The 15,067-nt window shown below is 34.8% G+C and overlaps 1 protein-coding gene across 4 annotated transcripts in view; it reads left to right on the top strand.

Annotated features, from left to right (window-relative positions):
* The window catches only part of PTPN3 (protein tyrosine phosphatase non-receptor type 3), a 158,404-nt gene that overhangs the window by 94,741 nt on the left and 48,596 nt on the right, over positions 1-15,067 (top strand). For all 4 annotated transcript variants that reach the window (XM_059479242.1, XM_059479258.1, XM_059479251.1 and 1 more), the window contains exons 9-11: positions 983-1,070; positions 5,762-5,850; positions 11,062-11,125. In XM_059479242.1, coding sequence (XP_059335225.1) covers positions 983-1,070; positions 5,762-5,850; positions 11,062-11,125 — 241 coding nt within the window. The remainder of the gene's footprint in view (positions 1-982; positions 1,071-5,761; positions 5,851-11,061; positions 11,126-15,067) is intronic.

Raw genomic sequence — 15,067 nt, 5'->3', positions numbered from 1 at the left:
CTAAAGTTTTTCAGAATTAAGCTGACAATAGTCAGTATACCTGTAGATCTGAGAAACCAGTTAACTCAGTATTGTGACAAACAGTAGTTTCCTTCATCTTTACTCTTTTTTCTTGATATTATGCCATCCTCAAGCCATGCTGACCATGGCTTTCCAGTTCAAGGTAGCTTTGAGTTTTCTGCAGCATGATGTAAGATTTCCTAGAGTGGCAGTTTCAGGGCATTGTATTTGGATGGCTTTGCATTTAACAAGAGGGATATTAATTGGAAGTAATAGAGACTGGAGTTCTTAACGTAACTCATTATTATGTCAACTTTGTGCAGGTTGTACCTAAATTGCATTTGATTATGTGATTTTATGCATGTTGTTTTGGAAGCTTACCTAGCAAAGAGTTGGTTTTACCTGTATTTATAGAAGCTTTCTTGAAGACAAGAAGGTCAAATATTTTTATGATTTTAATGTCTTAGCTGCAGGAGAAAAAATATTTTAGGACTTAGAGATTTTGGGTAAATCAGATGGCTATTCCTTGGTGAGTTTCATAACTAACTTTTAGTCTGTTCTCTCCCCTTTATTTTATTAGTGCATTCATGCTTCTTATCTTTCTTCTACATGACTTCTTTCTGAGAGACTATGAAATGCACAATATTTACAGATACTGCTTCTTCTTAAAAAGTCAGATTTTATAGGGGAATTGTTTCCTCATCCCTCTGAACATGACAGATAACAAAAAGATTTTTCTAAAAATAGCTGGTCCTGAGTGGCTAAGGTAATAAAATCACACATAATTCACTTAATTTTTTGAGAGTACTTTAGCAGGGCATTCACCAGTAAAGAAATTGTGGCACTACTTAGTGTGGGGTTATTTCTGAGACACTTGTCTTCAGCATTCTTCTGGTTTTATGCATTTGGAATAAATATGATACAATATCTTTTATTTTTGACTTGTCTGTGGTTCATATTTATTATTTTTCCCTTCTTCTAGTGGCCTCAAGCAATCTGAAGCAGAGTCCTGCTATATAAATATAGCAAGAACACTTGAATTCTATGGAGTGGAATTGCACAGTGGTAGAGTATGTTTACATTGTAATTTTTCCCTTGGAAAGTAAATTTATATGCTTTTTTTTTTTTTTGCATAAATTGATAGTAAAAAAAAGTAATACTTAAACACTGACTTTATCATATATTATTTTTAAGGAAAGCTGGGTAATTTTTCAATAACTTATGTGTGACATAGGTGCTAGAATTTCAACCACATAAGCTAGAGCTCCTCAAAAGTGTAGAAAGAATTTTTAAGATAAACTATTTAATTACTGCAATATATTTTACTTAATAATTTTACAAAGGTTTCTGAGTGTCTTAGCATGAAAGAAAATGAAATGGTCTGTTTAGTGCTATTAGTTGGCAGGTGTTTTAAGAGTTTAATTTCTCTGAATTTCTAGCACTAATTTCTTAAGTGTTAAGAATATAGAGGGTTTTTCTTGTTTAAATTCCTGTATTCCAGGCTAAATCTAAATATTTAACAGTGTGAGCGATGACCAGTAAAACTATATTTGAACTCTTTTAGATACAGGGTGTTCATTGATAAGAAACATGTCTTAATATTTCACTGTCTACTGCAATTTAATTTTTTGACTACACTATTCATCTGAAGTGAATCCCCAAAATGCTTTTTTTATTTGCATCCTAGTGTACAAGTTACTATTAAGCACCTTTTGTACTTCTGTGTAGTAGTAAATTGTTTTTGTATACGACTTGCAGTGTAAAAACCAAAGGAAGTGTACTACAGATAATTGATTTTGTAGATGAAGATGACTTCTAGTTTTCCTAACATTTTTTGAGGTTTGTTAATAATCCTGACACGAAGAGTTAGCATGAAAAATTGATAAATTTCTTTAATGATGAGGAAGGAATAGAATGAGTAATTTGCTTCCTTTAGCATATTTTCTTCTTGTTTTTCTTTATGCTGCCACAAATGAGTGTTGCATTGAGTTTGTAGAAATTCCTAAAATACTATGAAGCCACTATAATTACATTTATGTTAATGAAATACAGTGATCAAAAGGTAGACGCATAATAATGGATAAAAGTAGAAAGAAAAGGAAATTGTTAAATCTGACTTTGTATAGTCTGTCCATTAGGTCATCTATCATCTTTCTACTTTATTGAAGAAGCTCTTAGTGTTACACTTGAGATCACTATATGCACTTAACTTGATTGGATATTTTCCTTTTAACTTCTATTATAGCCTAGTATTTTGATAAGTCAGCTTGAGTGCTAAGACTTTCCACACTAGACTGTGACCATTCTCTTAATATTGACAGGATGTTGTTTCTGAAAGCTCTTCCAATTTCCATTATCCTTCCTGAGCTGCAGGCCACTGAACTGCATGCAGGGTGTCAGTAGTGGTTTTACCAGTGCCAGCAGTGATAATAGACTGGATTCAGACATTTTTAGCTAAATGAAATTTCACTGCAGACGATTTTGCTACTGTTTCCATTCAAAATAATAGTTTTATCAAAATTCATTTTTTTTAAGGATGAAATATTTGAAGTGATCTGGTTTTTCTAGCCATTGAACTAGACATCTAGATGTTTAGAAGCTGCCAGGAAGGAAATAGAACCCAAACCAAAAAATATCATGCCGCTTTTCAAATTGAGTTTCAATATCATTTGAATGTTGATCTTCATTCTTCCTCTCCCTTCCTTATCTCGGAGTAGGTAATGGAAAAAGAAAAGTACAGAGAAGGATAACAATCATGAATGTTTAAAGGAAAAGCCTTCTGTAGCAGGTGAACAGCGTGGAGACTGTGAATAGCCAACAAGATCTTCAGTCTACCCAAAAAGAGACAGGTTTAAGTCAAGGAACTTTTCCCACAATGCTGCAGTTGAACTATAAGGGTTACTTCTGATTTAATGGATGCTCAAGGTGAAATAGCTATCAGGAGCCGTCAGGCAGTCACTGGAGTCCATTAAACATAAAAGGAGCTTCTAAACCAGGAAATCCTCTACCTGTAAATGACCTGAAGCTGAGAAGGGAAGTCATTAGTCAGGGTGTAGTTGGTTGTCTCTGAAGTTTTGTCCTTCCAAAACATCAGTTGCAAGTCCCTGTTTGGATTGAATGCCATGAGGCAAACCTCTCAACCAACATGAGAAGAAGTTTACAGTGAAGGTTTATAAGCTGCTTCTTCAGAGGCTATTATGTCCTGCCCCTGCTCTGGCAGGGATGTTTGCACTGCCTCCTGATATTCCCCCCCCCCCCACTACTGCTTTTAAATCATCCTTCCAATTTTGTCACATCCCAGTGCCTTGACAGATTTAGCAGGGGCTAATTAAACTGTGTCTCTGTGAAAGGCTTTATCTCTGTGGATTCTGATGATTTTGTTCCTCTTAGATTGTGGATGGCAGAAGAACCAGGTAACACTTGGCTTTTATACTAATGGCCCAAATAAGTTGGTGCTCCTGTACTGGTGGTTGAGAGTGGGATACTTTTGGATGATGTTTCTTGACAAGCAGATGGATATATAGCTTCCTTATTTTTTTTTTTTTTTTATGATACAAAGCTAAATATTTAATATAAGTGTAAGCCTTTTTTTAGCAACTTATTAAACACACAACTTCATTCTGAGCTCAGTTTTCATCTGCAAACACTTCTGCTTTTTTTCTGATGAAAAATCTGAACTGCTAAAATATTAAAATATGCGATAGTATTCGGAGACTCAAGAGAGTGAATTCAATATCTTAAAACTATATTGATATTTCTTGAATTTCTAATCTCCTTTTCACTCTGGACCACTATCCCCTCTGCTCAATAATTAATCTGCTGTTAACTTATCCTTCATTTCAAGATAAGAAATTTTTTTAATCAATATTATTTCCCTATCTACAAAAATCAAAATGGTAATTGTAAATTAAATCAAATATGAATCAGTACTTCACTACCTAGATGCCTGGCATGACAATTTTTTGCAACTTTTCTTTACAACTTTTTATTATTATCTTCTTCTTCAGGTTACCTGTTTTTTAATAAAAATATGCATGCTATTTCTTTCTTATGCAATTTAACAGCATGTTTTGAAAGTGAAATAACTGTACATCAGTATCATTTTTTGTTAAAGAGACCCTCTCTTTTTGCTATTCCAGCATCTTGTTTTTGTGTTTCTTAGGCCTAATACAAGAGAATTCATAATAACAAATAACATGGGAGCTTAGTGGTTTGGGCTGGTGCAGAGGAGGGTAAGGAATGAACTTTGTTCTGACAAAGCTTCTGGAGAAAATAGAGTAGTTTAGCCTAATTAATCCGCATCAAGTGTTTTAGATAATCCTTTGTTTCTACTTAATCATGTCGATTCTGAGGTTTTACTTTAAAAGCTGTTTTTTCTTCACAGTATTGATTTTTAAAAGCAGAAAGCTAGAGTGAGCTAGAAGTGCTAATAATACAATTTTCTACCCTGCTTTAGGGTGGCCGTATCATGGCAGAAACAACTAAACTGTAGGCACTTAATCTCCTGAATACCTCAGTGTTTTTCCCAAGTATTAAAATACAGGGATGTCACTTCTGGATTCCTGTGTTATGGTTTGCAAATTAGGTTGGACTTCACTCATTCATGGGGCTGTAACACACTTCTGTTCAACTGTTTTTAAAGGATTTATCGTAGACTTTCTAGACTTTCCACAGTATTGCCAGAGCACATGCTACCTGTTCTATTTTCCCGTACCTTACTAATATAAAGAACTTGGGATTGGACATGGAGGAAAGCCATATATTAATTGAGCCCAGAGTACCATCTAGAGGAGCAACTGTGCTACTGAAGGCTTTAAGAGAATCTGCTACCATTGGCTGTCCTTTAAAAACAATCTGAAACTGCTTTTGAGTCAAACCTGATATTTGAAACAATGGATTCTACTTACATGTGGATTTATGTATGCATTTAGGTCTGTTTGGAAATCCGTGTAATGACACATTAGTGTGTATTGATCATAAGAACTGGCAAGCCAAGATTTATAACTTCTTTAACATCAGTCTGCGTTTACGCTCAAAATGACCATCCAACATCCTCCTTTCTGCCTTCTTGTTTTTGTTGTTGTTTTTTATTTTTGTTGGTTTTTTTTTTTAATCTCAAATGTTTGCTTATATGTTTTCTCTTGAGTATCTCAATACCTAGAAAGGATTGTAAAATTCTGATTTTTTTTCCCCAGTTGCATGTGTTAAGCTAATGCATAGCTTTTGGTTTAGTTAATAATGGATTTAATTTATTATATGAAATGTTCATGTACGTGTGTATTTTTCCAACATATTCTGATATGTGAAATGATGTCATTTCCTGTGCAGTCTTTCTTGGTAAGAGCTTTTAGGAAAAAGTAAGGAATTATTTCCCATCCTTTTTTTAACAGCATGGAATCAGGCAATTTTTGTTCAGGTCCCAAAATTCTGTGACATTTACCTGACTAATCTTAAAAAGTATTTCAACTTCTTTCCTGAAATAATAAGGTTAGACTTGCAAATTTACTCTTGATGCAGACCTAAGGAACATCCAGGATAGTAGGATGAACGTTACAACTTTTATGAATGAATAATATTTAGAATGTGTAATAGATAACATCAAAGGAAGGAGATACGCAAAAATCAAAACTCAAAAATGTAATTGATTTTATTCCTGAAGTGTAGCAATTTAGGTATAGAAAGCTTGAAAATTAATTTATTAGTAGATAAATGTGAATGACACAAACTGCATCTGTGTTCTTATAGTATTTTTCTTTTTTAGGATCTCCATAATCTAGATCTTATGATTGGGATTGCATCCAGTGGAATTGCTGTATATAGAAAACTCATCTGTACAAGCTTCTATCCCTGGTAAATTCCTGTATTGTAAAGAAATATGTCCAGTTTTTTCAATCTTATGTCCATTTGCTTTCACGTTTTTTCCAAAGAAGCCTACAATACACATATTTGTTCTTTATGGAATATTGTATTATTTTCTTGTGCTTAGATAAAAACAAAAACTTGCCTAGGCAAGTTTTTAAGACTTTTGAAGTCCTTGCACTGTGTGAAGTCATGATCAAGTTAATTTACATACAGGTATGAGTAGATTATTAGGAGGACCTTGTGGTCTTAGAGATTTGCTGCTGTTGTGCCCAATAATATGTCTCTTTAAAAACAAATTAATCAGTATTGCTGTTAAAGTTCAGCCCCTAATTCAGTCTGAATTAAGTTCAGTCTGAACTTTTTAATGTGGCATTCAGCAAGAAGACACTTCTTGGAGTAGAAATGTAAAACGAGGTTTTTAGAGTTTCAGATTTTCAGGAAGTAAAATAATATAATTTAGACATTTTTAAATGTCATCAAATATGGTATATAACATTAACAAGCAGGTGAGAGACTTTCACATTATTCTCTGATACATAAAACATTTAAATGCATGATTGTGCTGTAGAAACTAACCTCTGCAAAGAAATAATGTGCACAGGAACTCTGATATGAATGACATGAGAAATTAAATAAGCTATAATTTTTTTAAAGTGCTTTTGGGCTTTATTAGTTATATCATACTAAAATTATAACCTGAATAAGAAATCATATGGAGGTCAGGCATTTCCTTATGGTTTTTGGATTGGATCAGAAAGAAATTTTTTCCAGTCTTTCTTTTTTAAACTAAGTATGAACTTTTTTTTTTTAATGCCTAATAAAACTATAGCTTTGTCATGTTATATATGAGTTCTTTGAATTTGTAACAATTGTCCTGGATAACTTTTTCAGTAAGATAGTACAGTGTTCTTAATCATGACAGAAAAATGCATTCCAGTGGGTTATACTTGCTTTTTGGCCCTTAATTATAAAAAAAACAAAAGCTCCCTAGCTGTATTTTTTAAATACTAGTGTCATCCCATTATTTCATTTATGAACCCAACCAAACAGATATTTCCTATAGAAAAGCAATAAAATCAGTCTCAATTTAAATTCTAGGGGGAAAATATACTGCATGGTGTCTGGATTTTTTTTTCTTTGCTGTGAGTTGCATTTCAATTTCCTGGGATATACTGCAATCATCCTGGGTAAATGCATGTCAATAATAATGCTCTCATGCAGCAGCATAGTGAAAACTTGTATTTTCCCATTTCTAATGCACATTGAAGCATAAAAGACATGTCTTTCATCTTTGTGCCTTGAGTGCTGCTCCTTCATACATCAGCCTCTCAGCTTCTTTCAACTGCTGCAGGTTTTAAAAACTGCCTGCTGCAGGCACATTTTCTGTCTTCTGCCAGTCTTGTTCTGCCAACTTAGTTGACCTAAGTAATATATGAATTGATAATAGTTGTTTCTGAAAATCATAGAGTAATGGCATTTTAAAATCTGTGACTATGAATTTTTTCAAGGAAGAGAAAAATAGTTTGTAGCACACAGGACAGGAGGAATCTACAACTTCCTGTGCTACTTTTACTCCTGAAGAGCACAGAGGAATAAAACACAGATGCTAAAACATTTTTCACAAAAACCTGTTCTCATTTACAGAAAAAAAATGAGGGAAGTAAAACCCACAGATTTTTCAGTTCAAATAATTCCCACTCTAAAATATGAGATTTAGGCAGTAATATTTTCATCTGCCAGCTCATGCAGTTGTTCCAAGCTTTCCTACTTTCTTGCTTTCTCTCTGCCTCTCTCTAAAAATTTAATTTCATCTTGAAAGCAAAAGCTCCCTTCACAGGGGCTAACTTTTGATATTTTATTCCTGGCATCTTGCATGAGTTAATCATAATTCTTTGTGCAGGAATGGTGTCCATTCCCTGATCCCACCAAAACAAGCAAACATTGAAAATCACCAGAGTGGAGTTGCTTGGGATGTGTTTGTAGTATAGATTCTCAATTTCATTTTAGATCTCAAAGCAGGATATATTTCTGCAATGCCTGAAGTGGCATTTTTTTAGGCTCTTTATGTAACACCAATTGTATCAAGTGATTTTTCCTATGGACTGTGCAAACTTCACCATTAACGAGTTAGAACTCAAGGTGGCAGCAAACACCATCGAAGAACTCTTTCCAAAATTTTAAGTAAAATACTCTGCAGTGGATGACAACAATACAGCTATGCCATATGGTAGTAGTCAAAGGGGACCAAAAGTTTTCAGGAATAGAGGCAGTGAGAGAGCTCTGCCTTGGCAAAAAGATGCTTTTCAATCAAAGCAACCTACGTAAAGAGCTGACTGATCAGTCAGCGACAATGCAAGTCAAGATAGGTTTAAAAAATAGCTTTGGATTTAATGCAGTGTTTTGTTCACTCTGCAGAGTTATTCTCAAAGGTGCTTAACAGTTATGTGGTAATTTCCAAATTTTCCAAGTAAATAATTATGGCAAAAACATACAAATACTCTATATCAGCAGCAACTAAAGTTAGGTAGTAAATGCTATTTTGTGTATGCTGTTTCACTGCTTTGAAAATTTCAGAGAAACTGCTTGAGGATTGCATAATACATTGCTAGTTAAAACTTGGAAAACAAGTATCTTGCATAGCAAATTGGACAGAATCTTTTTTCAGTGGCAAAGTATAGGATTTACAGGTAAAGAAATTTTCTCTTTGCTTCAAGTCACAAGTACCAGCTGTTAGTACTAAGTTCTAGGACAGGACTGCCAGTTTAATAAAAAATTAGCGATTCTGTGGCCCACAGAGTGACAAATCTATTTTGATGCTTGTGAATGATTGGAAGATGGGACCCAAAAGATCCATCATTCTTAATATGCTACAACTAGTGAGTGCTTTTTAAGTAAACCATGAAATTTAATGATTTGTGAATGTTGCATAGTCACTGAACAGATTATTGGTGAGAGAGAAGGGCTGCTGAGCCACCAGTTATAATAACAGTAAATGCATTCTATTAATATAATTTTTGAGTATGGCATCTTCAAGAACTTGTCTAAGTGCTTTGACACCGTAATCTCCTAGACTTTTTTTCTAGATTTTTCTAGGTGTGTACATTCAGTCAGTTTGTGGGCATAACATTGCAAATGATTTTTAGTTATTGTTAAATGAAAATGTCAGAGTAGCAAGTGTTCTTCATGCCTGAAATAAGTAGGTTTAGTTGTACTTTAAGAAGAATGAATGGAATTGAGAGGGGTATTCTATTTAGGAGAAGGTCAAAATAAAGAGACTTAATGCCCTGATTTGGTTTGAAGTGATTATATGGTCATGCACTAAATCATGGGGCTTGTTTTGGTTTTGATGGAGTTTTGGTAGTTTTTTGTTTGCTTGCTTCGGGATTTTTCAAGAAGAAGCAGGAGGTAGTGGAGAGTGATTGAGGGAGTTTTGGTACATTAGGATGCTGGCTACCTTTTTGTTGTTGGGTGGTGGGTTTTTCACTTAGTCTGCCAGGTTAGTTTTCTGTGTCCTTCATTTCAGCTGGCTCCATGTTGGGGTAAGACGAGACCATGATTGCAACTATGGAGTAATTCCAACAACTTGTTTGTTGAAGTTTAGTCTAAGTCAAGAAATGTGGTAAGAAAGAACCAGAAGCACAGAACTTGAGTGGTACTAGTTCAGCCAGAGTAGCGCTAGAATCAACAAAGAATTAATATACGATGAACTGCAGCTCAGGAAATACAACTGAAAATTTCTGACTTGTCAGGTAGTTCAGAATCAAGAGCTTTTAGATGAGCAACGCAGATCACTGATGTTTGAGGTAGCAAATCAAATGACACAAGTATTTTAAGAGTTGGCCTAACAGGAGAGGTGGATATGATTTCAATTTTCCATTGATTTTCACATCAGTTTGTCTTGTTGAAGAATAGTGTTGAAATACCTGTTTCTTTCTGGTTCTGTAATTGATGGAGAAAAGCATTTTCTGAAAATGGCATTGTTTTCCACCTCTTGTGCAGCAAGAGGGATAGATAATTCCATTAATATTCTTGTTAGTAACTGGCAAATTTATTCTCCTGTGAAGAGAGAATAAATTTGCCAGTTAAATAAATTTATCCTCTGTGAAGGATGTTGCTCTATAACTCAAGTGCCTCTCCCGTGAGCAGTTGGGAATGAGTTTTTATGCCATCCCACTTGATGAGAGTAATGCAGAAACTGTGCCAAACTGAGAGGACTTTCAACAAAGTTCATACCTGATGTCTAACATCCTGTAAAGCATCCATTCTCGAAAATATTATGAGACTTTTAGCTGTAAACTTACAAAACTCTTTCATTATTTTTTTTCAGGCAAATATTACTTGTTTAGGCCTTAAATAGGTTTCCTTAAGGCCTCCGTAAGATTCCAGCTGACAGTAGATTAGAGATTTCTTTGTCCAAGAATGCAGGTTTTCAGTTACTGAAGTAGAACTATTGCAGAGAAAATTTAGGTATTTTAGACAAATCTTGTTTTCCTGTGGGAAGGTGTGCAGGTGGGTAGAAGTTTGTTTAATTTAGCAAAACTGATAAGTGTATAATTAAAATGAAAATTGCTTGAGCACCAACTCCAGTTGTAATCGTTACCTTAGAAAATATGTACTCACACTGTGTATATTTAAAAAGATGTGTTCAGTTCTAAAATTACCACATAAATTATATAGCAATGTTAATGAAGTCAAAAATATATTAACACTCATTCCTGCAGTTTTCATCCTTCTAAAATGATGATTTTATCTAGAGATTTTGGTTACTGATTAAGACAAATACATGATATCTTTCACGTTATGAAACCAATTCTGCAAAGCCTCTGCAAAGTTTCAGTTGTTGTAAGACCAACCTTGTCATGTCATTAGGGTCTTAAATTTTGTTCCTTTAGTCACAGTTGTCATATGACTCTAAAGTTATACAAAAGTTGACACATTTAACATTTGTGCAGCTTAGTGTAGAAGATGTCATCGAGTTTTTTGCTGCAAGAATAGATTTGGTGGGAGAGAACTGCTGTGAACTATTTAAAGATTAAACGAGGACATCTATTTGCCACTCAACACAAGAGATGGCTGCATATTATTCATTGAATATTTTACAGCTCTAATCTTTCAGGCTCACTGTACACAATATTATTTTTCATTGTTTTATCACTCTAAACATTGCTCGGTATTTCATGGTATGTTTCTCTCTTTTAGGGTGAACATTTTAAAAATTTCCTTCAAAAGGAAAAAGTTTTTTATACAACAACGGCAAAAACATGTAAGTAGTCCTCTAATATTGTTTTGCTCTAGTGACCATATTCAATATTTTATATTGAATGTAACTTACAAACTGCTGATCAAAAGACTCTGTTGGGATAATGTGCCTTTGAAACTCTGTTTTGTTAACTTGGTCTTGCTGTTCTGGTCTGCTTATTCCCTCTCTTTTTCCCTTTTATTGTTTCCTTTCCAACACTGCATCCCTCCACTTTCAGTCTGTTAGACCCTATCTTTCCCATAGAGGCTTCTTCTCCCTTGGAGACTTCGGGGAAATGCATATCTCCATCCTTTCTCCAATATCTATTAACATAGCATATTTCCCCTTTCTCACCAGCATCTGCTGCCCTTCCCCTTGTTGCTCTCCCTGCCCTGTGGAGTTCCTTAATGCAGTGAATCTACTAAACTGCTTGTCCCAACTAGGGGGAGTTTGTGAGGTCCCTTCAGCTTATGGGGCTCAGAGCTCAGGAAGAAAGCAAGGTTCCTGGAGGAAAGGAGAGCTTTGCAGATGAAAAACATGAGTTTGAAAAGGGAAATAGCCCACCAGCTGCTCTGTGTAACATGGAGGGCTTTAGGAGTTGGCAAATTATGTGAAGACAGTTGATAAAGCACACATAAAATTTTTCAACTGTTGAGATGGCTTCTGTTAGTTGCTTTGTGCTCTTTGCAGAACAATTGAAATATTAGTCTATTTAATGGGGAAGGAAATCTTGATTACTGGTTATTATTGTGCTGCCACAATATGAAAAAAAAAAAAAAGATATTTTTTACAAAGAACATCGATTATTTAATATGACAGTGAAAAAAACCTTCTCAGAAACTAGTGATCAGCAGACGTATAAATATTTTAATTCAGTTGAGGACAAAGCTTAAGAAAAGGTAAATGTTAACTTGTATCTAAAGTTCATGGAGGCTCTTTGTGGTAGTACACAAGCTCTTAAATTTATAGAAACTGTGTTACAAGACCACCTCTTGACACACATAGATTAGAAGGTCTTGCTGAACACAGATTTCTAAGGAGGCCTTTTTAGTTTTACCCAAAAGGAAAATGTTTTCTTCTTTTTTCTTTTCTGTGTGCCCTTCTTTTTTCCCATTTTGGTGGGCTCTTTGAAATTTGAGGAGTGTGCAAGTATGTACATGTTACATTTCAGGACTCATGTTTGAGAAGAGTTAGTTTCCAGACACGGTGTTACAGCACTAATGATTGCACACACGGATAGTATGCACAGAGTGTGTCCTTACACATTGTAGGGGGATCTTAAAGTTTTTTTACTAGCTGTAAGTTTCTAAATATGTTGTCTATATGCAGACATTTTGCAGTCTGTTCATTTTTATTACACTGCACGAAGAAATGAGTGGTTGATAGATCATTCTACTCAGTTCTGAGTGTAAACACTTGCAAGTAATAACTTCTCTCCTGGGTTTGAGGATTAAAAATTCACTGATAAATAGTAATTTTAAAATCTAAATATTTCAAATATGCAGATAAGTGCAGACTTTCAGATAGCAGCTTCCAAATGATCTATGAGAATAAATGTAGTAACAGAACTCTCTGAGAATGATTAGTACAACAGGGCTTGGAACTCAATGATTTTAAGTCCCTTTCACCCAAACCATTTTATGATTCTCTGAAAATGAGTGTATTCACAATGGTTTTGTAATATGGAAGAATAAAGTGTCAATATAGAACTATCTGTGGACTTAATGTAAAATATGTGTGTTCATTACATAAAGACTTGACTGCTGTCAAATGTAGAATTTTTGTCTCTGGAGACCTGTGTCACTTTTGAAGAGAGCAGCAATCTTAATTTGTTCAATTAAACATTTGATAAATGATGACAGTTCAAGGCTCTTGATTCTTTTAGCTTACCTTCTCTTAAGTGATCATAGTTCTTTGTTTCATAACCTCCAGAGATGACAGTAATGCACGCAGTGTCGTGCTTAAAGAGCTACAAAACTGTTAGGAAAGGAAGGCCAGCTGCATGATCTTTTTACTCCTCCTCAGTTTATATGAAAAAGCAGACCAGGTGTGCCACTGAATCTGTGGATACATCCATCCTTGTCAGCCCCCTTTGTTTGAAATTTAGGGCATCAGGTGTGCAGTGCTCTGGTGGTGTTGCTTGGAAAAGCTTGCTGGTGCCGTGCAGAGGGAGAGAGGGGAGTGGAGTCCTAGGGTTTCTCCAGAATAGTGGGATGCTTGAGGGTAGTGTGAGGGCAGATGACTGCATTGGTGCCAGTCTTCAAAATGATCAGTTTTTTGCTTGGAAAGACAGAAGCAAATAGGTAAATGAATCTGAAAGTAAGAGAGATGAAAGAGTGTCGGGAAAACAGAGAAGATACTGTATATTCTTAGGCAAGGTTTGACTAAAGAGGATGAGAGTGCCATAGAACCTCTTTTATATTTTATATGTCGTATGTAGATTCAAAAATGTACAGGAAGTTCCCAAAGGCAATGGATTTTCAGTCCCCTGGGATGTTCCATGTTTCATTGATTTGTTCTTCTTATTTCATTTACTCCATTTTTCTTTCCTTATGCACCTTTTCTGAAAAAAAACAACTTACCTTATCTCACTCTTTCCCTTCTACTCACCTTCTCTTTTACCCTCCCCCTGCTCCGGTCTGTTGATCAGCTGCTTGATTAGGAGTATGCAGTATTTCTTTTTCTACTGAAGAGCCAAATAAGGACTGGGGAGCAAGACTGATGAATCAGTGAATGTCTGATGCTAGAGAAGCTCATGACATGTAGGCTTAATGAAGGGTGCAGGATTAAAGGTAGGAATAGGAACTATGCTGTTTAAAGGCAACATTTTGTACCTTTCAGAAATGAAATTTTATTTTCAATGTGCTTACCCAATGTTTAAAAACAATTTCATTTGTTGCATACTAAAATATATCTTCACTTTAATGCTGTAGATATTTTCAGATTTTCTGTTAATGGAGTGAGTAGGCATACAACTGAAGCAGAAATTCTTCCATATGCTGAACTAGCAAAAGACTTTAGTTACGTGGAATTGTTCCCTTTACCTCAAATTTCTCTAACCCTCATTTCTTGATAATCATGAAAATGCCATTCTTTTAGAACTTGAGTTGAGAAGTATGATGGGCATTATATCCTGGGATCCCACTAGAGCTCTCCTAACCTTTAAAAAAATACACAGATTGAACAGCATAAGTTGCAATGTGACCTGTTAGTGAGGCAGATTGTTATTAACAAAAGATGATGTAAATCTAAAAATTGAATAAATTTTAATGAAACTTCTCAAAATATTTTTCCTAGCTTAAATCCATGTTGAAACTTTCAGCCCACTTAAAGGCTGCTAAGAAGGTTCTGTGATAACAGAAAAGGACACTTGTAAAAAGCAAAATTAATTGCTGCTATAAAACCTAAATTTAAAAATAGACTATTGGATATACTCAGTTCCTTATCTTTATACTATAGCCTTTCAGTATAATTGAGATGTTTGGATAAAATAATTTTTGTGGCAATTGAAAGGCCAGTGCTTCAGGCCAACAAAAATATCTATACACTTACTTTTATTTGTCTGCTGGAGGAGTAAAATCCTTCAAGTAGTATTCAACCGACAGGGAGTATGTCAGAAATAGCATTTGTCATTAAACCTTTGTGATGTGTGCTTCATGTATTTCAAGAAATTCTGAGTTAAGATTTGCTATGCTTTCCTGCTTTGTTTTATGTAACTACTTAGAAGCAATTGTGGTAACTGGCAAATTGTTTCCAATGTGTAAGAGACTCAAATAACAAACCCACATCTTGAAAAGAAAATATGTTTTAAATGCTTTAATAGATATAGGGAAAACATTCCTTAAAGACTGTAATCAGTTAAATGTTTTTCAGTGCTTATGTAAAATCAAGAGGAAATCTTTTTTTCTCTTGAGAGTCTCACTGTTTTTCTTAAAAGCCACAGATTCTCTGGACTAGACATGAAGT

Source organism: Ammospiza nelsoni, chromosome 1 (genome assembly GCF_027579445.1).
Source record: "Ammospiza nelsoni isolate bAmmNel1 chromosome 1, bAmmNel1.pri, whole genome shotgun sequence".
Lineage (NCBI taxonomy): Eukaryota > Metazoa > Chordata > Aves > Passeriformes > Passerellidae > Ammospiza > Ammospiza nelsoni.
This window is presented reverse-complemented; position numbering and strand designations above follow the sequence as displayed.